Here is a 26562-nt window from a genome sequence, read left to right as displayed (position 1 = left end):
CAGCTCCCACAGTGACTGCATGATGCTTGGCTTTGTCTAAGTTTGACCGAGCTGTACGTGGCCCCATCAAGCTGCAATGGGAGGCAGACATGCTTGGCCAACCTGCTCCTGATGGTGGTGCCCTGTGTTTTCTCCCCAGTTTTACCGGTGCTGTTTGTGATTCCTTGGGGCTTTGCACGTGCATACCTGGAGAACACAAGGTGGGTAATTCACATGGCTTACTCTTCTGAGGACCAGTAATTCCCAGATATCCCCCATTATTGGGAATGACACTACTTTCCCAAAGAGAAACATGAATCCCACTGTGTGATCAGGTAGAATAATATCAGATCTTATAGTCATTAGCTTTTTTAGTTACCTGTGCAGATGAGTACAAAGATGCTATCATAGGTGAGCAGCATCCCTAGGTATATAATGGCATAAACACAGAAACGCTTATTATAGCATCATTCACAGCAAGGAATAAGTGCAAGTCAACCAAACAAAACAACCCTGAATGCTTTTTCCATAAAAGAATCATGAAACAAACCGGTTGTATTCCACAACAACTGAGGAATATAATGAGACTACTAAAAAAAGCCTAGTTAGCTCATATCTTTAAAGATTTACTTATTCTTATTGGAAAGGCAGATTTACAGAGAGAAGGAAAGACAGAGAGAAAGAGCTTCCATTTATTGGTTCACTCTCTAAATGGCCACAATGGAGATGAGTCAATCTGAAGCCGGGAGCCAGAATCTTCTTCTGGATCTCCCACGTGGGTCCCAAGGCTTTGAGCCTTCCTCTATTGCTTTCCCAGGCCACAAGCTGGAAGTGGAGTAGCCGGGACACAAATCAGTGCCCATATGTGATTCTGGTGTGTGCAAGGCGAGGATTTAACCACTGAGCCAATCACACTGGTCCCAGCTTATATCTTTTGACTTTCAGTGACTGGATCCCAATAAAATATTGCCAAATAATACATGTGGGGCCTTCAAAGAGTTTATGGAAGATGGAATTAAGGGATAATGCCTATATTGTATTTGTATAATTCCACTTTCCCCTTGAGAAATCACCACCATACAAACTCTGTTTCATGGAGTAATTTGAAACTTATGGCTATTAGACTTCATTTCTGGCTCCAGCTCTGGATTCTAGCTTCTTGTCAGTGCAGACCCTGATGGACAGCAGGTGATGGCTTAAGTGGTTGGGTTCTTGCCACCCAGGTAGGAAACTCGGATGAAATTCTCCGTTCTTGGCTTCAACCTGGCTCAACCCTAGGAATGGTGGGCATGTGAGAAGTGAATCAGTAGACAAGAGCATTCTCTCTCTCTCTCTCTAATCTCTGCCTTTCACTTTTTAAAAATCCATGTATAAAATTAAGAATCTATTTTCATAAGACTATAGCAAAATGCAGAAGGCCATACATCCTGGGTTGCTACCACTGAAGAATAATTCTGTGGTATTAACAGGGTGGAATGGATCCTCTCATCCGCTCTATGCATAAGCATCTTTCCTCGCCTTGTCTCATCTTTCCTCGCCTTGTTTTTAATTGTTTTCTTCCCACCTGCTCTTGGCCCTTAGTTGCTGGGCAGACAATGAGAATAAGAAAATCTGGTGGATCATCCGAGGACCCCTGCTGCTGTGTGTAGCGGTAAGGACACCCCCACCCCCACTGCCCTTTTTGTTTCTGAGCTCAGCAGATGTGGAAAAGATTCCCCATCATTTCCCTCCCTCACCCTCTCACACCATGTCTCAGACTGTCTTGACATCTTGAGAAAGAGAAGCAGGTTCCACTGAATGAGAAGGAGCAAGTTAGATAACTTTGTTCTGCTTCAGGACCTAAACCCAATGTTACCTTGTTAAGCCTTCTCCTCTGCCTTTTCAAACCATGCAGGCACCTGATCCTAGCTCTGCTGTGAAGGGCACCAGGTGAACCAGGCCCTGGGGAAAGTGATGCTTTCAGTCACAGAGGAGCCCTACAGCTGCAAGGCAACCTAGCAGTTTAGCCTATCACCACCAGAAGGAGGGAAGAAGAGAGGGAGGAGGAAGAAGAAGAGGGGAGACACAGTCAAGGTTAAGGCAAAGCTGGGATTTGGGATCAGAATCATCGAGGTCAAGCTGAAACATTGTGGGCCCCAGAGTATTTAGGGTGGGAAAGGGGTGCCCACTCACTGTCATAACCCCCTTTAGTTGGTGGTGCTGCGTGAGAGGGAAATCCACCCTGGGGATAAAGGGGTAGCAAGCAGCAGGAAGACTGGTGAGACCCGGAGGGAGACTCAGGTCTCTCCTGCCTGCCTAGTTGTGACCATAGTAGCTGGTGCCCACAAGGTTCTGGCTACTGCTTCCTCTGCTTTGTTCACCCTCTTCTCCAAGGGGTTACTGCATGGGCTTTTAAAAAAAATTATTTAAAAATCTAAATATGAAAAGGTGGGCACCTCTCTGCCCAGACTGGGTAGTAGCCTGGAAGCAAAAATATTCCTAGAGGTGGTGAGAAAACAAGAATATACAGAGGTCCTGGATTACAGAGTCAGGGTCATGTCCATTCTGTGTTGCTGTTGCTGTCTGCCCTCTAGTCAAAACTGAGAGAGAATGTTCCAGATGAAGTCTGACCTCACAGACCCCTAGTGTGGCCTCATGAGCCCTACATCCCCAGGGAAAAGTCTAGTGTGTGTGTGTGGAACAGAGTGCTGGAATCCCAGAGTTTCCTCTCCCACATTCATGCTCCAGTTGTTGTAGTCGGATCTCTCTCACAGCCCACTCCCTTAGCCTGGGTCTGCATTTGTGGATCAGGAAGAGGGGGTGGGGGCGGCGCTGACATGAATGGACATCCTGTGGCAACAGGATTCTCTGAAATAACTGGGAAGTGGCAGTCTTAACCTCCAGGTACTCCTTGGCTCTTTCAGCAGTCCTAAGAGTTGGAGATTTCCCACCTCTTTCTTGGTATCCTACACCACTACTTAAGTTAACCTCACCCTAGAGCATACATTTTGACTTGAGTCCTATTAGAACACCATCTATCTTTATATTTTAGCCCTCCCTGCCCTCGGTAGAAAATCAATAAATATTTGGGGAGTCCAACACTTCAACATTAGCCTTACAGAATTTTTCCACCCAGGCAAAGTCATTCTATTCCTATCCTGCCCTCTGGAGCCAACAGATTGAACACTCAGTTGAATGGCATTTTTGAGCTTACAAAGGGATTGAACCATCTGTTGCTGTCATGAGTCATCAAGTCAAGAGCCTTCATTCACTCTCATTGAATCTTCTCCAACAGTCCCTGAACTAGACAACATGAAAAAGCTGGTTAGATTCACCCTCACTGGTTCTGTCTCCTGTAGACCCTCTACCCTTCCAGGTACCCAGGAGCTTTCTGCTGCTCCAGCATGCCCAGCACAACCCCTTCCCATATGCCCCTCTTCTGAAGAGAGGGTTGCCCCACTCTCTCAAAACTCACCTTTGCAGTTCCTTGTCTGCTTTCCACAGTGAAAATTTAGTCAGATTACAGGTGTTTACTGGCGTCTTACTGTAAAAAAAAAAATCATGCATGAATGGTTAAATGCATCAGGAAAGAACGTGTTCCCTCCTGTCTCAGGCATTCCTTATCTTCTATGGGATGTATGCTACCCAGCAGGATTCTTGGGCAAGGAAGAGTTTGAGCCAAAGGAGTGACTCTAAGGGTAGAAGTGTTAGTCTCTGTATCAGACCAGAGGAGGAAGGCAAGTGGCAGAGTTTAGACGCAAGCTATCCCTGAGCTCTTTGCATGCCAGCCATCCCCTCCACTGATCTGCAGGCTCAGATCTGTGCACAGAAGCTGGACTGTCACAGAAGAGTCCCCCATACATGCTGCATGGGAGAATGCGTCTGTGCTATTTGGGACTTGGAAGGGGACCTAAGGTACATGTCTTCCTCATCTAGCTGCAGAGTCCTAGAGAAGCTGGGTTGGAAAATGCCTTTCTTTCGCCACTTTCCTGCTGATGGAGTGCAACACCACGTGGGTGATGTTGCTGACCCCTGCCTTCTCAGAGGCCTGGGGTCACCCCAGCTGGCATTTCACTCCACGGCGACAAGGAGGTGCCTTCCCCTTGTGACTCATGGGTTGGTACCCATTTTCTCCTGTCTGGTCTCTGCCAGACAAAAAGGGCAGTGAATCAACACGCTCCTCATCCCAGCCCTTTGTTTCCTAGGAGACGGTGCTGATGGAAATTAATTCGCTGAAATATGCCTTTCCCCATTGCACTGACTTGTAAGAAAAACGACTGGGCTCAACCCATCACTGAGCCGAGGGCACAAGGCTTTCTCTTGATGATGAAAAACAGATATCCCATTAAAAGGGATAAATGACTTGGTTACACTGAGTTTGTATTTAAATTTTCTGGGGATAATATATTCTTTGGCAGGGAACCTCCATCACTCCTGTTGGCTCACGGGATGGTATGTAGCCTCTTGCCTGAAACTCTAACCTTTTAGCATCAAGCATTGATTCTCCTGAGATAAGTATAGAACAATGGACATGCTGGGTTCTGCAGATTGCATCTCGAGCTGTACTTGCAGAATTTTGTTGTTAGAGACGTTAGAACTGGCCAAGACCATGTCGCTGGAGACTTCATTTTTGTTGATGATCATCTCTTACCTAGTGCTTTCTCCATTGCCTAGAAGTATGAATAAATCTCTCCCATCTGAAAAAGAGCCGCACTCAAAAACCGGTCCCAGCGTGATAGGCTTTTGGCTAAATTCTCACCTTGCATGCTCCAGGATCCCATATGGGTGCCGGATGGTATCCTGTCTGCTCCACTTCCCATCCAGCTCCCTGCTTATGTCCTGGGAAAGCAGTGGAGGATGACCCAAAACCTTGGGAACCTTCATCCACATACATGGGAGACCCAGAAGAAGCTCCTGGCTCCTGGTTTTGGATTGGCTCAGCTCTGGCCATTGTGGCCACTTGGAGAATGAACCAGTGAACAGAAAATCTTTCTCTCTGTATTTCCTTCTCTCTATATAGCTACCTTTCAATAAAAATAAATATTTGAAAAAAAAGGACCTTCATGGCCAGTATTGTGACCTTGTAGGTAAAGCTACTGCTTGAGACACTAGCATCCCTTATTGGAAGGAACTGCTTTGTATCCTGGCTGTTTCACTTCCAAACCAGCTCCCAGTAATGGCCTGGGAAAATCCAATGAAGATGGCCCAAGTGTTTGGACCCACTGCCACCTAATGCTACCTGGATGAAATTCCTGGCTTCTGGCTTGTGCCTGACCCAGCCCTGACCATTGCAACCATCTGGGGAGTAAACCAATAGGTGGAAGATCTCTTATCTCTGTTGTACACTCTCAGTAATTTGCCTTTTAAATAAATAGATTTAGAGAAACATTTTCAAGGACAGCTATTTGGTACAATAATTACATTGCTTTTTCTGAGTTTAACTCTTTTACATTCCACATACAAATGAGATTATGCAGGATTTGTCTATTTCTCTTTTTTTTCCAGGTTTTATTTATTTGAAAGGCAGACCTGGGGCTGGCGCTTTGCTTCCATCTCTGCTGACATCCAATATGGACACTGGTTTGTGTCCCAGTCACCCCACTTCTGGTTCAGTTCCCTGCTAATGACTTGGGAAAGTGGTAGAAGATGGCCCAGATCCTTAGGCCCCTATACCCACATAGGAGACCCAGAAGAGGCTCCTGACTCCTGGCTTTAAACTGGCCTGGCTCTTGCTATTGTGACTATTTGGGGAGTAAGCCAGCAGATGAAGATGTCTCTCTCTGTCTCCCCCTTGCTCTCTCTGTAGCACTGCTTTTCAAATAAATACAATAAATATTAAAAGAAAAAAAAACAGTTGCAAGGACACAGTGAGAGAGGGAAGGAGGGAGAGAGAAAAAGTGGCACCTTCTGTCCAGCAGTTTGCTTCTCAAATGGCCACAGTAGCTGGGCTGGACCAAACAAAAGGCAGGAGCCTGGAACTCCATCAGGTTTTCCCTGTGGGTGGCAAAGGGCCCAATCACTCAAGCTAGTGTTCATATGGGGTGCTGGCATCTCAGGTGGTGACAGAAGTAGCTGTGCCACAATGCTGGTCCCAGAATGTGTCTTTCCATGCCTAGCTTACTTCACTTAACACAATGTTAGTGCAAATCAGTGAATCTGCTTCTCTGCTACAGCTGAGTAGCATTCCATCATGTGCATAAGCCTATTTCCTTCATCTTGGATGGACACTGAAGGTGATTTCATTCTAGTGCAATGATCAAGGCAGTGCAGACATCTCTTCAGCAACCCGAACATGGGGCTGCTGGATCACATGGCAGTCCAACCATTCAGTTTTTGAGAGATCTTCCCGTTGTTTTCCATTATGGCTGGATCCTCTTGCCATTTCCTTCAAAAAGCAAAGCACTGAAATCTGATATGTACTCTTGCCAAGACAGCCTTTTTAAGTGAGCTTACTAAATGCAGTCTTGTTTTGCTTATTATCTGTGTACCAGCTAAACTTTCCTTAAAAAATAAAAAGTGTGTGAGTTTCCAGAATACGCTTCCACGGGGTTCATTCCATGGAACTCCATTCATGCCCTAGCTACTCTGAGTCTCATTGGCCATGACATCCCACCATCTTGCACTTGATTGAAAGATGATTCTCAGAATCCTCCTTCTCCCCCGGGTCTACAGTCTCCCGGGATAAGCTTGTCTATCCTGGTGGCATTATACTGTGTAGGATGTGTCTGCTGAGATCCAGACACTGTTTTCTAGTGACCGTGGGCATCTCTCTTGTTCAAAACCACTGGATTCACTCACCCACCCCCATTCAGTGTCTTTCTTTGGTGAATGGCATTACCTCCCATCTGAAAATATTTTTTTTTTAAATTTTAAGGTCACCTTTGGTCTCATGTCCAACTAGTAACCATGTTATTTGACCCAAACTTCCTAATAATTTCAAGTCTGTATCTCACTCCACATCCCTGAAAAGTATCAGGGTGGTGGCCTGAGTTCGCTTCTCCATCTTTCTCTCCCAGAATTTCTAGAATTGTCTCCCAGTGGTCTCCCTTGTTCCAGTTCTGCCCTCATCCAATCTATTCTCCACCCTGCTACTAGAAATGCTGAAGTGCTAACCTGATCAGAGCATGTGTCTGCTTCAAATTCGTCAGTGGCTCTCATTCCTTTCCAAAGAAAATCCAAACCCTTTAACACGACCCTGAAAGGCCCTGCCTCCAGTACCCTCTCTTCCTCTGCCATCTACTTTCCAAACCCCACTGTCATTCTCTAAACCCACACCCAACCTTCACTCTTCTGGAACCACAGCAGTTTCATCAAGGTGTACTCAAGCTATCTGTAGGTGTGTGAATGTTAAGACAGCTGAGTCCAATGTGGGAGTGCCCAGGTTCCAGTCCTGGTTGCAGTCCCTAGCCCAGCTTCCTGCTAATGAATCCCCTGGAAGCAGCAATGATGAATGATGACTGAAGTAGCTGAGTCCCTGCCACTCATGTGGGAAACCTGGATTGATTTCCAGGTCCTGGCTTTGACATGGCTAAGCGCTGGCTTTTACAGGCATCTCCCAGGAGCGAACCAGCAGGTGGGAGCTTTCTCTCTCTCTTTCTGTCTTTCAAATAATTATGTTAAAAAATTAAAAAAATGTTAGGCAAGCCTGCAGCCACTTGAAGTCTACAGTGGGGCTGGAAATCAGCTGCCAAGGTGGTGTTTCTGCCTAGTGAGGGATGTTTGTTGTTAACATGAAAACTTGATTCTCCTATGTCAGCCTTTCTGTAAAACTGCTTGAGTGTTCTGACAACATGGTGCCTGGCACACATTGCGTGTGCCATCCATGGGGTGAGGAGAAGAAGAGAAAGTGCCTGGTGAAAGCTATCCTTTTGAACATGTAGTACAGGAGTCTCATGGCATCACTTCCACCATATTCTTTTTGTGAGATGAGTAATCCAGTGTAGCTCACATCCAGCAATGCTGGGGTGAGATTAGGCTCATCTCATTGAAATGAAAAATGCCAAGCAGTTTAGACCTAGGGTGACATAAAGTGTAAGTCTAGGGAGGGAGGTGACTCGGTAAATCCAGGCTTAATTACCGTCTTTGTCACTGACTAATTATATAACTATGGGCTTCATGTCCTCCATGCCTCTGTTGCCTCATTGTATTTTATGGATATAAATGGTTGTGGCTTCCTCAAGGGTAGAGAAAGTGGTAAGCCTAGCAAGTGCTAAGCACATGTTAGTAAATAACCACATTCATACCCTTCTCCCTTTGGCAGATAGGGCTAGTGGTGGGTCTTCCAGAGGCAGCACCATCGAACAGATGACTTTCTAAGGTCTCCTCCAGACTTCAGGTGAGATGACAGTTATTGGGACAATGGGGAGTACCATAACTACTTGCGACCTGACCAGCTAACTGCCTCATTGACCCCTGGTTGGACACGGATGAAGTACTAATGGCTAAGTCCCCCTCTGCCTACCTGAGGGTGACCTGGACATGGGCAGCCATGTGGAGGCCCTCACTTAACTGACTCACCTCTGCTCTTTGTTCAAGGTCAACTTCTTCATCTTCCTGAAAATTCTCAAGCTTCTCATTTCTAAGCTCAAAGCCCATCAGATGTGTTTCAGAGATTATAAATACAGGTGAGTGGCCTGGGGTCATCATGCTTCAGCCCAGAGTTCTTTTGATGTTTTGATGATTTGCTCGTTTGTCTGCTATGGTGAGGGATGTCAGAGATGCCCCTCTGAAGGAGGCATCAACCTTTAACCAGAGGGGAGGAACTTCTGACCCCATAGAAATACAAGCTGAGCCATCAAGGGCACACATACCTCCTCAACAGAAAAACACTCACTAGTTTATAGGGAAGGAAAGTTTTATTGTGGCTATAATCGACAGCCCTATCTGGGCTCAGAGATACCCCTGGCTATACTTAGTCCATGGTTTTGTATTTCTGTTATAAGAAAACACGAGCAGAAAAGTAGAATTTATTGCAAAGCAAGGGGATGATACACACTCAGTCGTGATTGTAGGCAAGCTCATGAGGGAGAATTGCCCCTGCTCAGGCTGGAATCATCCTTTTTATAGGGTAAGGAGTGGTGCTTGGGGCACAACTTAATTAAAGTTTGAAGGATACAGGGTTTGGGATGGAGCTACAGCATACAATGTGGTGTCCAGCAGGGTGTCCCAGCACATAATGAGGAGTGGGTGTGCTGGTCCTTCAGCCATGTTGAGTCAGTTTGGAGGGGACAGAGTTTGAGATGGCATGGGTGTTGTACATCCTCAGTTTCTTATCACTCATTGGCAGCCTCTCTATCCATTATTATGAAGAAAATTTGGGCAGTTGTTTTCTTGGGGAAGAATCTGAGGCTACAGATTAACAGACATGGTCGGAATTCAGAGGAGAGTGGGTGTCTGAGTCCTTCGGAAATGAGACTAGACCCTAATAAAGTGCAAGGAGATTCTCCATTCTTCACATTGGCCTTCTTCACTGGTGGTTCACCTTGATGGCATCTTGCCTTCTGCCATCTGCAGTGACAGCTGACACCATTCACAGTGAGTTAGAGCTTAGGTATTTATTAGGTCTGCCTGGCTGTGCAGAAGAAAGAATGAATGAGAGACAACGGGCCTTCTCCTTCTTTTCCCAGTTGGTCCTTGATTCCTATGCAACCTGCATCATCCAGCAGGGGTCTTGGATGGGGAGTGTTGTTTATTATTATTATATAATACAGTTCAATAAACTCCAGAATTTTCCCTCCCACCTCCTTAAGTCACCTTCTACATGCTGATTTCAGACCAGAAGTGTTTTAACCCATAGGGCAAGCATTTGAGTTCACAGAGCAGGTCCGAGAAGGAGGCTGCAAGTGAAGGTGGCCCTGGTCTGTTTCCTGCTTAAGGTGCGATGACTTGTCCATGTCTCTGATAAATATTTCCTGAGTGCTTACAATGCACCTGTACTGCGTGTGGAACAGAAGGTGAACACACAGGTTGAGATGAGTACATGCTGTTTCCCTATGACACTGGTGTGGAGCGTGAGATGGAAGGGGCTGGCCGTGGCTCAGATGTGTCAACTGCCCTTGGCTGAGAAGCTTGAGCCCTCTTCGCTGGCTTGAGAATGTGAGGGCTAGAAGCGTCATGACAGCCTTTTCTTGACTTGTTGTGAGCCATTGAGAAGGGCAGTATTTGCTCAGGTTCCAGATCCTAAATATTGTCTATCCTAAAGCCTTCTTCTAGGAGATCTAAAGGGATAAACACACAAGGCTTAAGGCTAGGCAGATACATTTAGCAGTCACTCCTGGAGACTTTGGCCTGAACAGTCTTGCACAAATCCCAGGCCCTGGAGAGCTGTGCCATCTTTCTTGGTGCCTCCAGTTATGCATTCAAGCAACCCAGCAGGTTCCTTGTCCTCTTTTCCAAGGCTACCCTATCCGAGGGTAATATTCCAAGGTTAGGCAGAGCTGCCTGGGTCTACGCTGCTCAGTTCCATCGAGGAGAGTTTTCTCAACAGCAAAGTGCAGGGGAAATCGGAGGCTAGCGCTCCCAGTGGCCAGGAAGAGGGAACGGAGGCATCTCAAGGGGCTCTCTAAACCTTGCTGTCTGGTGCCTCCCGAGCCCACTGTGTACCCCCAAATGCTTCACAACATTCTACATTTTCAGCAACTTGTACAGCAGTTTTCCATCCTGGCTGTTCACAAGCATCTCCCAATAGTGGACCAAGAGCACAGCCTCATGCATTCCTCCCTCTGCAACTGCGTATTTGGATCCAGCCAGGATAGAATGCATCCTATCATGGGAACTACTTTGAGATCTCTGGCAGATTCTGATGCCTAGCAGAGGCCCCTGGATGGATCTGACACTCTAACCGAGTCCCAACATGGGAATTTCCTGGTTGGATCCCATGGCCATTGTGTTGTCAGCCTCAGCATTTTCTTTCCGGGACTAGCCAAGAGTGTGGCTTGCAACTACCCCATCATTATCAGTAAAGAAATGGGAAACATGTGCCTCAACTCACAGATGCATGCTCTAGTGAACAGATATATTCAGTATTAGATATACCCTAACATGCAAAGTTAAAAGGGTGAGACAAGAGTGGATATGCATAGAACTCCCATGACCTTCTAGGATTATATTTTCTTCTAGTATCAAATAAATGTCCTTGCATAAGCTTACAAGGTACATGCCCCACTTGCAAAGCCATTGATCTGGGGAAGGGCAAATGAAGATATTGGGGGTATCCTCCCAGCTCATGACAATCCAGAACAGCTGTTTTGGCAGGAGAAAGCATAACCCTGCCTGACTTTTACAACTTGTGTGCAAACTCCCTGTCTAAGCACTATTCAAGGATAAAAGCTTGCAAGGGAGTAGCTGTGACCACGCCCACCCAGAGATCTAAGCTCAGAGAGCTTAGCTTGGTGAGCTTTCCATCATGTGGGAAGTGTGCTGGGGCTGGGGCAAGGTATCTATCTATGTTCCTGAGTGGCTGAGCCCTTGGCATGCTCACTGATGCCAACTAAACTTACATCAGGCTCATGTGTGTAAACTGGATCATTACTCAGATTTAACATCCATGGAGGGTTAGGGGCAGGAATCGAGTGTTCTTTTTCTAGCGTGTGCATATCTCACCAGACATCCTGTTCTTGACGTTAGAAGACCCAGAAAGTCAAAGCAGTCCCCACAGTGTCGTTTATTGATCACGTGGTCAAAGCAGAGGGGCTAGGGTTAAAGGAGTCCTGAGCAGTCTCAGAATTCATCGCTGGTCCCCCAAGTACCACATGCCTGCTGGGAAGGAGGGGCATTCCCAAAGGCCAGGGCCTCCTCCACTGAGTGGTGTGGGTGAGAGCCGAGCATCTTGTCCTCTCTTCACCGTTGCCTTCTTCTTCCTGTTTTCTTGCCTTTTTTTTACATGTAACACAGTCAGTGAAGTCACAGTGAAACCAGGGACTACTTCAGGCTCATCTTGATTTACTCCTTGGGCTGGAAAAACCAACAGCATAGCTGAACTCATTTGCCTATTCTGCTCTCAGGAGGTAGTGCAAGTTCCTTCATCCTCCAGTTCTAAGGAAGCTGCTTTAATGTCTTATGGGTCCTTGGTCCCTGCAGCTCCCATGGGAAGCCCCCTTCTCTGCCCCATCCTTCCTTGTGTCCACTGCATCTCATGCAGACTCCGGTGGGTACAGGTTGCCTTCCCTTCTCTGAGATTGTGAGAGTTTTCAGCATAAAGGGCTCCAGATCTGCCCTCCTTACCCTTCCTGACCCTGGCACCCCACCATCCTGGAGTGTATTTTTAGGAAAGTTGAAACAAAACACATTTAGGGCCTGCCAAAGAAGCAAGTTGCTAGGAGCTGGAGAGCCATCTGTCAGCTTAGCCCTTGTCCCTGGGCTTCCACTGCAGATCAAAGGGCACAGCAAGCAAAGGCCCATCTGTCTGGCTTGGAGAAGTAGAGCTGAGCCAAGTGAAAGGGAGGAGAGGTGGGACTCTAATGGGATGAGCCATGGCCGCAGATCGAGACCAACAGACCTTTGCCCTGTTGGGGTTCTCCTTTGTGGTGGCCGGCACCAAAGCAGCACTCTTCTCATAGACAGAGAGTCTTAACTTCCCTGGGGACTGAACTCACAATGAATTTCATTTTGTAAAATTAAGATTGATTTGAAAGAGAGAAGAGTGAGAGAGGAGATCTTCGATTCATTGATACACGTCAAATGACCACAACAGCTGTGCTGGGCCAGACTGAAGCCAGGAGACTGAACTCTAGCTGGGTTTCCCACATGGATAACTAAGGCCCAATCACTTGCACCATCACCTATTGCCTTTCAGGTGCATTAGCAGGTGGCTGGATTGGAAGTGAAGCAGCCAGGACTTGAACCAGCAGTTAGATATCGGATGTTGTCCTGTGTCACAGGCTATGGCTTAATGTGCTGTGCCTCAATACCAGCCCTCAGAAGAAATTCCTGTCAGAATCTTATCTTTTAACAAGCTAAAATCCAAGAATCTCTCCTGAAAAGATTTTTTTTGGTGGGCCATGTAGGAGAGCAAAGATTTTTTCCACCCTCTTAAGATTCCAGGCTCCGTTTTAACCTCAGGAGTGGACAGACTTAATAGGAGTGGAAGCATCAAAAATGTATTTAATAAGATTTCTGTGCTATGGGAGTCCTCACAAGGAAATGAAGCTGAAAGCAATGGCCAATGCACAATTTATATGCCACATTTGATGGAGGATTGACAATCGTAGGGAAAGATCATGGCACAAATGGAGCATGAACTAGTGGTCATTAACGTGGTGGACTTAGCAGGGTCTGTGTTTCCAGATGCTTTCCTGCTCAGCTGTGTCATTAGAGATAGGGATGTTCCTTCTCTTCAGCTTCAGAGAGGCGCCTCTCATTCGGGAATCTTCTGGCTTCCTCGGACAGCCAGAGCAGCCCTCCTAGGTGGCTATAGGAGACTTTCCAGGAGGGGAAGGTGGGAGGAGGTCAGGCAGAACCTCCAGAGTCTGCAGATTTCTCCTTCAGCTGGAAATACACAGAGAATCCAGGTGCCTCATTTAGGGGCATCCTGGGTCCTGTCAGTAGCCAAAGCCTGGGACAGTCACACATGGAAGTAAAACTGACCAGAATTATTGAGGGGATAAGCAACTCAAGGACAAGGGTGGATTTGTAAACCATAGTGATAACTTGATAACTAAGAGGGATTGATCACTCATCGTGTATCAGGTACTATTTATTCCACATGATTTGCTGGATCCTTACTATGAACCTGTCAAGTGGCTGCGACTATGCATAGAATCTCGCAGCCTTAATAATTGGCGACACTGGGGTTTAAGCCCAGGCCCAGGTGTTGTCCCTGTAGCCTACTGTCTTCAACTTCCTTCATTCCCTCTGTATTAACTCTTGTACACATAGCAGATGTTCTCTAAGTATTTGTTGAATGGTTTCATGTCTGCCACAAATGGTCCCATTTAAATAAACGAATGGCTATGGATGAAAAATAAGCATAAACATGGTCCACCAGGGTAAACTGTTCTCGCTGTTTGTGGATTTTCTTCTCAATAGGGTCACAAACATCATTTTGTCCAGGAAGAAACTAGAAGAAGGGACAGAGTGGAAAAGTCCTTTCCTGTATCAAGCTATGGAGGTGGTGGTTACCAAAAGGACTCAAAACTTCATAAAAAGATGGCTTATATGTTTTTTAAAGAGTTATGCTATTTTTATTGGAAAGTCAGATTTACAGAGAGAAGGAGAGACAGAGAGAAAGATCCTCTGTTCTCTGGTTTGCTCTTCAAGGAGCCACAATGGTCAGGGCTGTGCCTATCAGAAGCCAGAAGCCAGGAGCTTCTTCTGGGTCTCCCATGTGGGTTCAGTGTCCCAAGGTCTTCAGCCACCATCTACTGCTTTTTCAGTCCACAGGCAGGGAGCTGGATGGGAAGTGGAACAGCCGGGATAGGAACTGGTGCTCTTCTGGGATCCTGGAGCTTGCAAGGCAAGGACTTTAGCCACTTGGTTACCGCACCAGGCCCAATGGCTTGTGTTTTAAAATGCACATGGCATTTTGAAAAGTGAAAATGGTATTAATGAAAAAGCATGTGACGTCTGCATCAGATCTGCAGTTTGGGATGAATAATATACTTGTGTTGGCACAGTAACACAACATATTGAAATCAAGGGGAAACTGAGGCAAGAGTAAGTAAGTCTAAAATTATTCCATGGTGAAAAATTTATTTAAAAAAGTCATGATATGACTTAGTTCCCAGAAGAAGCTGATGGTAAGCTATGGGTCAGTGTGTCAGCAGACTTCGCTGCAGTTCAGGCAACCCAGAGCCATGATCCCAAATTCAAATACTTGCAAGGGCCATCCACAGAGCGGATGGAGGCTGGGGTCACAGAGTCCCATGGTAAGGGAAAATGTCCCTTAGGTGTGAGCCATGATGGCCCAGCTTGAATCGGGGCTCTGCGTCCCCAGAGTTCCTATTTTATAGACAAAGCTGAACATTGTTGCTTGAAACTTTATTTCTTAGAGATGCCTCCAACAACAACAACAACGAAATTGCTATGTGCCCTGTCTGCAGGTCCAAATCAATCTAAGTCCATGCAATTTGGTGACTGCTGAGCCAGAGAGCTTATAAGACACTACACTAGGGTGTCCAGCCTAGTGGTTAAGACAGTGCTTGTGTTGCCCACATTCCATACCAGAGTGCCTGAGTTCAAGTCCCAGTTCTACTTGCGCTTCTAGCTTCCTGCTAAGGCACACCCTGGGAGGCAGCAGTAAATGGCTTGAATGACTGGGTTCTCACCATCCGTGTGGTAGCCCCTGGCTTTGACCTAGTCCAGCCACAGCTGTTAAGGGAATTTGGGGGAGTAAACCAACAGGTAGATCTCTCTATCTCCACTTGTCTGTCTGCCTTTCAACTAGCTAACTCAGGGAAACCACAGATTCCTTGAAATAGTAATTCCTGGGGAATATGTTAAGGGTGACAGCCAAGTGACCCTCACGTGGGTCTGGATGGAGCTGGGAGCCCATCCGATGTCGACTCAGGAGGGCCACATGCCCAGGATCTGCAGCTCTGTCTCTTCACATATGGACAGGTCTCTCCGTACAGACTTGGCTGTGGTCCTGAGTGTCCAGCTGGAGTCCTTCCTGCACAGTGACCCTTGTTCTCCTCTTCCTGGCCCTTTAGGGTACAAGGGTGAGGGGTTGTGTTTCATGCTCAGGTGACATTACATGGCAATGTGTCTCACAGACTCTGGATTTCTGGCAGGTCCTTCTTTCGGATGGAGGCAAACCCTCCTGGAACAGCTACCTGATGTTCTGGCCTCTTCCCCTTGGGGTCCTTGAGGGCGACAGAACCTCTCCCTAACCTGGCCCTTTCAGAGCAGGGACTTGGGCTCAAACTTCATTATTATCACTAAGCCCCCTTTCCCAGTGTATATAAGATAGCACTCTTGCTTGTTTCCTGGATAGGAATCACCTTTGCCAACGTAGTTGATTTGCCATAAAAAAAGCAACTCAACAGTGAAAGCAGTTACGCCCAAACCTGGCTACTTACCATATTTCCATGGGAAGCTACATAAAAATTTCAATTTTCCAAGAGCCAGACTCAGAGGTTTGCATTTAGTGGTGACCCGGAGGCCCAGGATCCTATGTATTCCTAGGGGGTTGGTTTCAGGACTTAGGGAGATGCTGAAGTCTGCACAAGCTCAAATCCCTTACACAAAGCAGCCTAGTATTTGTGCACAGTCTATGCAAATCCTCTCCTATGCTTTAGTAAGTCATCTCTGGGTGACTTGTAACACCTACCACAATGTAGATGCTATGCAAACAGTTGTTGCAGTGTATTGTGTAGAGGCTAATGACAAGAGAAAATGGTCTCATGTTTTCAGTAAAGACAGATTTTCCCCTCTAAGATCTTCCATCTGTGACTGGTTGGATCGCTGGATGCAGAAATCATGGATAGAGAGAGCCCACTATACACATTGTAAAAGCTCTCCAAGGAATTTTAATAGTCAGGCCATTTGGGAGCCACGAGTTTGGAGAATTTGGGCCCCAGCTGTGCACTTTGCATGTGGGTGGTACAAAGGAGTGTTTGTCTCCTTTGGGTAGACTGTGTACGGCAGCGAACCTCCACACAGCCCTTTTATGAGGGAGGATCAACTCTTCGTTTCCTGCAACATTTGCTGTCAGCAGGACTGGCAGATAGCACACAGGGCCTGCTACCAAGGACCAGCGCCAACACACAGGGCCTGCTAGGCCTGAAGCCTCATTGCTGACAGAGGGTTTGTCACAGAGTACCTGTAAGAGCCTGAGCCAGCCATTTTCTCTCTCTCCTTTTGCTGACATGGAAAGCCCTGAAGAGAGAAAGAGAGAGAGAGGCACCAGCTAGCCAGGCAATAGGAAACTTGTTAAACCTGGGAGAGAGTGTCCCAGAGTAGCAGTCTATGGTAAGGAGATTTGTCTATTAGGCAACCCCCTATTCTAAATAAAGGTTATTTTATGTATTTATTTGAGAGAGAGTCTTCCATTGCTGATTCACTCCCCAAATGACTGAGACCCTCAGGGCTGGGTCAGGATAAAGCCAGGAGCCAGAACTCCATCCAGGTCTCACACATGAGCAGTAGGGGCCCATGTCCTGCTGTCTTCCCAGGCACATTAGCAGGGAACTGAATTGGAAACAGAGCAGTTGAACTAGACCTCTGATATAGAATGCTGGTATTGCAGATGGCAGCACAACTCACTGAACCACAATACCAGCCTCCCTCAGACAAACCCTGAAGGTCTTTAGAGTTATGATAACCACTCTGGGGAAACTCATTCATTCAATCATGTTTTCTGATAACCACCAACAGTCAGGTGTATGGAGGCCAACAGCAAGGAAGACCATTATGATCCTTAAGCAGTCAACCTATAGTCATGGAGACCAACTGGAAAATAAGTCATTTAGCAATATGATAAGAGCTATCATAAAAATATGCATAGGAAAACAGGAAATGCTGTTTATCTTCAATGTGGCCCTCATTGTTCTTGGCTTTTGGCTATAGATTGGCAAAATCAACGCTGGTCCTGATTCCTTTGTTGGGTGTCCATGAGGTAATCTTCTCTTTCATCACTGATGATCAAGTTGAAAGATCTTCCAAGCGGATACGCCTCTTCTTTCAGTTGCCATTGAGCTCCTTCCAGGTAAGTGGGTATCTGGATGGGATGTGTTGGCTTTAGGGAATACAAAATGCAAATGATCCAAAGAGGCTCAGATTAAGAGAGCTCAGGGATGACAACAAAGTTCTAGTTACCGGCAGGCTCTGTTGGTGAGGGCCCTGGGTTTTACAAAGGATGTTGTCTGGATCCTGCCAACATGATTCGGTGACTAAGAAGAGACACGTGGTATCTTTCCTGAACTATAATAGTTGGTGTGACTCATGCTTACATCTACCGTGAAGGTCAACGTGAAACCGTTTATTAAGTGCCTATTTTTGCTGGGTTCTCTGCAGGGCAATGTGCAAAATGAGCATGGTCTGTGTTTCAGGTGATAAGTACACAGGAGCACAGTATGACTAGGGCAGGGATTTATGAGTCCAGATCCAGAAGATTCTGGAACCTGACTGATGTACGGGAGTTGAAAGTAGAAATGAGAGTTGGGTTTAAGTTACTTGAATATAGTTGGTTACCCATTGCTTCAATTGTTATTTGTTGCTCAGTAGCTTACAATGTCAATCATGCTTTGTGTTGTCTCCTGATTTGAAGTCAGGAATCCAGGTAGGACTTGGGAAGCATGGCTGGACATTGTACAATGGCTTCTTCACTCATATGAAGGTGGCTTGAATGTCAGAGGTTGCTGTTTTTAGGTTAAATATCTGGGTCCTCATTTCTCTGAGTCATATTTCTAACTTCCATGAAGTCTCGGGGCCCCTCACCATCTGCAGATTCTCTTCTTGTGGTCTCCCCACTTGTTGGGCAGCAGTTGAGGGTTCCCAAGAGTGTAGAAGTGTGAGCTTTCTGGGCTTTCAAATGTCAAGGCCTGGAACAGACACTCCAATGCTCCTGTAGAATTCTGTTATTTACAGCTGGTTGTGGATCCCGCCTCCACTGAACAGAAGGGACAGTACATGGGAGTGACTCCTGAATCATCAGCAAAGATCACGAATGCAGTAGATTACCACTAGTAGCATAGACAGAAAAGAAAATGGTCCCCCTACACCTGTAATCCTGGAACTCATCATCTTTTAAGACTAATATAGGAACAAGGACTTCTGCCACGGAGGAGAAAGCAGCTTAATAAATCCTCTCCTGCGAAAGCAGAAGTAAACTCAGACAACTATGAGTGAGTAGCCACTGTCTCGGGACCCCCAAAATCAAGCACAGGCATAGAAAAAACTGGGATTTTTTTAGTCAAGGGAGCCTAAGTAAGAATAGTACTTACTTGGTACTATTGGAGCCTGTACCATTTTTATCTGGAGATGCTTTTGTTCTCAAACCTCTGTTGCAACTACACTATAGTATAAAATGGGGCTGTGTTCACTTGTATCAGAGAGAGGAAAAGCCTGTACCCCTGGGTGTTGCCAGAGTAGTGGTCTTGAGGACAAAGAACAGGGGAGCACAATGTCAAAGCCTGTGGTTGTAGTCCTACTTTGGGGAAGAAGCAGACTGGTAGGAGAGGCAGGCGTTTAGTAAGATCTGAGGAAAAAGAAAGCTGCACATTCCGTGTCTCCTGTGGTCAATAGGTTGTGCAGATGTGCAAGTGGTACACCCACTCAAGAGAGCTCAGTGGGAATACTCAAATCTCCTTGGGTGAGGAGAGGAGAAATGAGAGGGCCTGGTGGGAGGTGACAGCTAGGGACCATTGGTAAACTGCCCAAATGTGTTCTTAGCAACACAGAGACCCACTGTCAAAGGGTTTGGGAGCCTGTCTGGCTCAAAGTATTTGAACACAGCTTTTGATCAGCTATTGGCTGATCATTAAGCTGTTGTAAAGAGAGAATTTTAAGAATCAGAAAATATAACTCAAATTACAGTGGCTATATACTATATGGGAGAAAGATTCCACAGAACCCAGACAAGTTGCTAAACCGATAGACAGCTACTGCCACCTCAGGTGTGGGAAATAAGGAATCAGAAACTTGAATTTCTATCACCTGTTTTCCTGAAACTTCCAGTTTTCGATGAAAATTTGTGAGGTGTACGAAGACACAGGAAAGTGTGGCCCATATTCAGGGAAAACAAGGAGTCAGCAGGAATTCTGAAGAGCCCAGATGTCAGAATCAGCAAAGACTTCAAAGAAACTATTCCAAAGAAGTAAGGGAAACCATGTTGAAAGAATTAAAGGAGAAGCATGGTGACAATGATTCATGCGTTACAGGATCCCAACTCAAATCGAGTGATTATGGAACTAAATGAAAACTACGGAGTTGAAATGTACCATAGCTAAGATGAAAACGCTGCTAGAAAGGCCTGCCTTGGGTTTATGGCAGAAAAGAAATAAAGATATTCGAAGAAAGCTCAGTTGAGGTTATTGATTTAGGGAGCAAAGAAAAAGAGCAGATCCTCAGAGAACTGTGATTTCCATCAAGCCAACATCTGGAAATCCTGCATGGAAAAGAGAGGTAGAAATGGGTTAAACAATATGAGTAGGTAGAGAAATAAGGGTTGAAAGCTCTCTAAGCTTGCTGAAAAACTTTGAACTTTCCAAGTAGTTCATCAAACTGGAAAAGAGCAGAACACAGATCCCCACCTAGACACATCACATCCAAACTACCAACACAAGGGCAAGAAGTGCACAGTGACAATAGAAAGCCAGCCCCTCATCAGAACAGGGGAAGCCAAGACGCAGTTAGCCTGGCACAGCATTGAAAACAGGAGTCACATCAAGAATTCTACATCCAACATAACTGGGTTGCAAGAAGGTGGCATCAAGACATTCTCACATAAACCAAGGCAGAGAATTTACTGGCATGTACTCCAAGAAGTATCAGTGTAGGTCCTGCAAGCCGGGAGAAAATAATCACAGATGGCAATGCAAATCCATGGAAGAAAAATTTAGATAGAGCCCAACATGAGAGGTTTCAACAAAAGATTATGGCTTTTGATGGTTCGACTTATGATTCTTTGACCTCGTGAGGTGTGAAGGTGGTACGCACTCAGCAGACTCCGTCCTTTGCACCTGTTCTCCTGTGGTAGCAGTATGCTGCACAATACATTCCGGAGGTGTTGGGCAGGTGCAACAAATGGAAACTCCTGACCACTCCTGTGATTGCAAAGGTGGACAAGAAGTACTCAGCAGTATATTGTGCTGCCAAGCTCTGATGCTCGGTAGGTTATGAGAATTAGATGCACGTTCATCTTATGCTATTGTAAGTCCTCAATGGGGTTAATTGGGACATAACCCCATCATGCGCTAAGGAGTATCTGTGTATGAACGTTTTTCTTCTCTTAGCTAATCTTAACGATATAAGACTTTATAAAACAATTATTTTATACTGTATTATTGGATTTAAAGCACATAAACATCTAACCTGTGTGACAGTAATAGTACAAGAAAAGAATGAGCAAGTGCATTTGTATTGGAAATGCTTCTCTGTATTCTACCAAAATTAAGTTAGCACTAATATGAAAGAGATTGTGATGAATTAAGGTGCATGTCGTAATCCCTGGAATAGAAGCTAGAAAAACAGATCAACAAATGAAGTAGAGGTGGATGCTTGGCTTAGTTGTTGAGACACCTTTGGAATACCAGTATCCCATAGCAAAGTGCCTGGCTTCAAGTCCTGGCTCCTTTTCCAATGCCAGCTTCTTGAGCCATCATCTTCTTCCTTCCCTTGTGCATTAACAGTGGAACTGAATCGACATTTGAGCAGCCAGGACCCCATAGGGTACCCCAGTAGGAGGTGCTGGCATCACAAGCTGCCGCTTGACCCCCTGCACCACGACCGTGGCTCATATTTCACCCATGACTGAGGGTTCAGAACTTGTGCCTGCTCAGTGGCAGAGATGAGGTTTTGCCTTTGTCTGCAGTGCCCTCTGAGGATCACAACTGGGGCACATCAGGTTCTGTTTCCAAGCATCTTAAAGCCATTGCCATCAGACAGGGCCAGAGGCTGGGATTCTGTGTACACGGGGCAAAGAGAACATGGCTGCCTACAGCGTGTTCTCCAATGGCTGAGGAGACCAAACTGAGTGTGGGCTGTGTGCCTGCACGTTGGTTTCTTTGCACTGGTTGAATCTGAAATCTTTATTTCTGAGCTGTATTAGTTGTTGTTGTTGTTTTCATAATGAAAACTTTTATTTCAATTTTGGGGTGGGGGCAGGAAGCAATTTCAAGTATTAATGTTTAGTAATTTGGGTTTCCTATGTTGCTTGGTCTTAATCTTCTTTCAAAGGTAATCCCAAATTAAGGAACAAAAATAAAGCAAAAGGCTGTGAGCTGTTATTGCTGTAAAAGTTGAGAGCCTTCCCCTGTGAGGCTATGTTCAGTCAATGCCAACCTTCGATCCCCTGAGCTCACAGCCAAGGTCAGCTGGGCACTAGGCTCTCATGCAGCTCTGGGTGACAGATCTATTAGAAAGAGCCCTGGGTTGTTGGACCACTCAGGCACGGGGAAGGTGTTCTAGTCATCTATTGCTGTGCACCAAACTGCTTCAGAACTCCATGGCTCAAAGCAGTAGCCATGTTATTATTATTTTTTTTTTAAGTATTACTTCTTTGAAAGGCAGAGTAACAGAAAAGGACACACACACACACACACACACACACACACACACACACACACACACACAGATCTTGCACCCATTGGCTCATTTCCCAAATGTCTACAATTGGAGGTGGATCATTCCAAAGCTAAGAGCCAGGGACTCCATCCAGGTTTCCTATGTGAATGGCAGGAGCCAAGTACTTGAACCATCATCCACTGTTTCCCAGGCACATTGGCAGGGAATTGGGTCTGAATCAGATGTGGAGGACTGCGGGGGGCTAGCATTGTGGCTTAGAGCATTGAGACACCCTTTACAAAGGTGGCGTATGGTATTAGAGCGCTAATACCAGTCCCAGCTTTTCTATTTCTGACCCAGCACCCCACGAATGTGGCTGTAAAGGCAACAAATAGATAATAGCCTAAGTACTTGAGCCCCTGCCACCCATGTAGGAGACTGCAGGAGTTCCTGACTCCTGGCTTTGGCCTCACCCAGGCCCGGCTGTTGTAACTATTTGAGGACTGAACCAGTGGCTGGAAGATCTTTTTTTTTGTGTGTTCTCTGTCATTCTGCCTTTCAAGTAAATAGGCAAATCTTGAGAGAGAGAGAGGGAGAAATTGAAGGTGGAACTTGATCTCATAAATTCTAATATAGGATGTTTAACCTGCTGTTCCGCAGTGCCCATTACCTCTTGGTATTACTTTTAATGAATCTGTGAGGAATGTCATTGTTGGCTTCTGATGCAGTGTCCTGATGGCCTGAGTGGGCTGCCACATCCACTCTGGTTCTTGTTCGTAAGAGGACCATGATGCTCCTTGTCAGGAGCTCAGCTAAGTCTACAAACCTGGCAGCCTCTCTCCTCCTCCACCTCGCCTCTCCAGGCAGTCTGGGCATTGCATGGCATGAGAACCCAGCTCTCGGAGCACCCCAGGAGCAAATACTGAGAGAGCGAGGAAGTGGAAAATTCCAGTGTTCCTAAGGCATGGTCTCAGGAAGCTGCAGCTATCTGGACTGTGGCTTCAAAGATGGTGTTGATAGAAGGGGTCATAAGTTCACCCCACGTGCCGGGAAACGGAAAATCAGGTCCACTTTCTGTGTCAGCAGCAGAGAGGGAGAGTTGCATCATGGCCACCTCTGGAGAGGATCCTGCGGTCTGCAGCCAGCTGGAGCTCTACCTGCCACCTGGCACAGCTGGCCATGTGAGGCGGTCACAGTGACCCCTAGGGGGTGCTTTGTCCTGGACAAGTCTGAGGCAGAACACACGTTTTGGAAGGCACGTGTATGCCCGGAGGCCCCTTACCTTCTTGTGTACCCTGATGTAGTTCCCCCTGCATCCCACAGGCAGAGGAGAGAGTAGAGGTGGGCATGCTCGTGTAGCTTGCGTCTTACTGGCTCCACCTTGAGAATCCAGGATAGGTGTGAGCCCTAGCAGCTTGCCTTCTTTATTATTGCTGGGGTTTTCTGGGGAGAGGGGCTGTCCTTGGCTCATCTAAGGGCCCACTGCTAAAAGTCTCACTAGGCTCCTGCTCTTGGGGATCTTTGGGGAGACCGCCAAGCAGTGGCGAGAGTCCTGTGTTCTGTGGGACCTGCTCCCATCTAGAATACAAACCAGAGATTCCAGGGACTTCCTAAAACAGGAAAGTAAGAACATTGGGAAGTGAAGAGACACATTAGTCACGTGGACTACTACTCTAGTAACTCGTTTGCAAGAAATCCATACACTGAAGGTTGATGTCTTCTGAGATCACATACCTGGGAGCAAATGTTATTTGTGCTGCCACCTGTCTCCCTCTAGGGTGGCTGATGAGCTTGCATGATGCCATTTAAAGAGCCAGCTAGGAAGTATCTGGGAGTGTAAGAGAAGGGAAAGAAGCCAGCATTTGATGACATCATGATGATATCATCATAGCCAGCGTAGAGAATCCTGACCTGGTCCCAGAAGGGACAAGCTAAATAAAGCCTACAGAAGGAAGAGAAAAAACAAACAACAAACAAAAAATCTTCTTCTAGGCCTTTCTTTCTTAAAGGTTTATTTATTTCAAATGTAGAGTTACAGAGAAGGAGAGGAAGAGATAGATAGAGAGATAGATCGATTGATCTATCTGCTGGTTCATTCCCCAAATGGCTGCAATGGCCAGGGCGGGGCCATTCCAAAGCCAGGAGGCAGGAGCCTCCCATGTTGGTAGCAGGTCCCAAGTACTTGGGCCATTATCTGCTGCTTTCCTAGGCTCACTAGCAGAGAGCAAGATTGAAATTGGAGCAGCCGGGACTCAAGCAAGCCCCCATCAGGATGCCAGCATCACAGACCGTGGCTTAACCTGCTGTGGCAGAGTACTGGTCCCTAGGACTACGCTTAAGAGAGGGAGAAGGAGGTAACCTGCCATTTCCCCCTTTAGTTGTGGCCTTTGCTCGTGAGTTCTAGTATTATATGAGGTTCTTTCTACACGTCAGTACAGATCAGACCCACAGTCCAGTTCCATAGCCCTCCCAATCATCTAGGGAGAGCCAGGCCAGGATCACAGCAACTGTGCCCAGTCAGTCTTGGCAAACCATGGGAACAGACATCAAATTAATAATATGAAATTCACGGTTAAGTGTCTTTGAGACCAAATCTGTAAAAGTCCAAATGGTAAGCCCAGAAAAAAAAAAATCTTCCAAATTCAAGAGGTTATCACCATAGAGGAACTTTCCCAGAAAGAATGCTTTTTCTATGAAAATAAAGGTGGGGACTTCTTGCCTTTTGCAGTCCCCATTTCTGTGGACTAAGACCAAACTATGTGGTTGCTAGGGTGTGGACATGATGTTATGCAGCAAGGTCCCAAGAGAGCATGCAGTGCCCTCACCCAGCTTTCTTGATGTCACCTTCTTTGGGAAAAGCCAGCTGCTACATGATGAGGGTACACAAGCAATTCTGAAGAGAGTCTGGGTCTGCCCACCTGCCCAAACAGACCGCTAGGCTAGAATAGAATGCGTGGTGGATGTCAAAGATAGAGGCGATGCTATGAAAATCCAAGTTCACACCGCTAGTATGGGGGTGGTGGGGGTTCCTTGGACCCTGCCAATAACTCTCAGCCACACTCCATGCCGTGTCCCCCTCTCATTGCAGGGATTCCTGGTGGCCCTGCAGTACTGTTTCTTCAATGGAGAGGTAGGTATGTGTTGTGTGCTGTTGTCCAACTCCCCGAGAGGCCAGGATCAGAATCTTGCTGGCCCTGTAGCTCTCTGCTTACGTGAAGGCTACAGGAAGATGTGCAGTGACCAGCGAGCTCGGGGGAAGTGTATGCTGGAGGGAGCCAGGAATGAGAACTGGACAGTGTGGGGTCAGGGGAGGGTCAGCTTGGACAGATGAAGGGTATAAGGTATAAGGATGGCCATGAGGATTTGCTCACCATGCAACTCTGACCCTGCAGTGGTGCTAGAACGTAATGTGATTGAAAGCATGGGCTTAGGAATCTAAACATCTGAGTCCCAACCTTGACTCAATGAACTGGAAAGGTCCTGGCACCTGCGTTAGCCTCAACTTCCTCATATGCAAAATGGGAGTGACACAGCCCCTACCTGAGGGTGGTGCCTCAGCTCCTACCTGAAAGTGGTGCCTCATGCATGTTGGGCTCACGGTCAAGGCTCAGCTCCTAGGAGCCAAGCTGAGGCCATTTTCATTACTCATCTTATTGTGCTGCCCCAAGCCACTTGCTGCTCCCCTGGGAAAAAGACTCCTGACCAGAACAGGTATTTCTTTCTGTCTCTAGGGGCTGGTGACATTTACAGCCCCCTTTCATCCTCCTCTGTGCCCACTCTGTCTCCTGCTGATAGAACACAAAACTTGAAAACAAACCTTCTTCCATTTTTGCTTCACTTGCTTTGATTGTGTCTTTGTGTGAGGGCTTTAATTTCATCAAGGAGGCTCCAGTTCAAACACCACCAGGCAGAGTCCTTTCTTGAACACCTCATCTCCAGTTTTGTTTCAGGGGACCAAAGTGACAACAATTTAGTTGGATGATTTTTGGAAAATGATTCAATTATGTGAAAGAGTGACAGAGGTAAAAAAAAAACCATACACACACAGAGAGAGAGAGAGAGAGAGAAAGAGAGAGAGAGAGAGAGGTTTTTCATGTATTGATTCACTCCCAGATGGCTGCAATGGTTGATGCTGCAGCAGGCCAAAGCCACGAGTCAGGAACCCTATCCAGGTCCATAACATGTTCAGCAGATGCCCAAGTATTTGGGCTATCTTATTCTGCTTTCCCAGAAAGCTTTATCAAGGAGTTGGATCAAAAGTGGAAAATTCGAGTCTCAAACAGGAGTCCATATGGCATGCAGACGTAGGTGGTGGCTTAAGTGTCCTGACCAGGACACCAGCTCTTTTAATAATTTTTTAAAAAGAGATTCATTCTCTTTACTTGAAATTCAGATCACAGAGCAATAGAGACAAAGAGAAAGAGCCTGCTGGTTCACTCCCCA

At 46.4% G+C, this 26562-nt stretch overlaps 1 protein-coding gene across 1 annotated transcript in view; it reads left to right on the top strand.

The window, feature by feature from the left end:
- The window catches only part of GLP2R (glucagon like peptide 2 receptor), a 54046-nt gene that overhangs the window by 26401 nt on the left and 1083 nt on the right, over positions 1 to 26562 (top strand). Inside the window, exons 8-12 of the mRNA XM_041000794.1 lie at positions 140 to 200; positions 1561 to 1630; positions 8494 to 8582; positions 17464 to 17602; positions 25208 to 25249. Of these exons, the coding sequence (XP_040856728.1) occupies positions 140 to 200; positions 1561 to 1630; positions 8494 to 8582; positions 17464 to 17602; positions 25208 to 25249 (401 nt within the window). The remainder of the gene's footprint in view (positions 1 to 139; positions 201 to 1560; positions 1631 to 8493; positions 8583 to 17463; positions 17603 to 25207; positions 25250 to 26562) is intronic.

Source organism: Ochotona curzoniae, unplaced genomic scaffold, assembly GCF_017591425.1.
Source record: "Ochotona curzoniae isolate NIBS_2020 unplaced genomic scaffold, NIBS_Ocur_1.0 scaffold_2453, whole genome shotgun sequence".
NCBI classification, from domain to species: Eukaryota; Metazoa; Chordata; class Mammalia; order Lagomorpha; family Ochotonidae; genus Ochotona; species Ochotona curzoniae.
The sequence above is the reverse complement of the archived record's forward strand: the minus strand, read 5'-3'. Positions and strand labels throughout refer to the sequence as shown.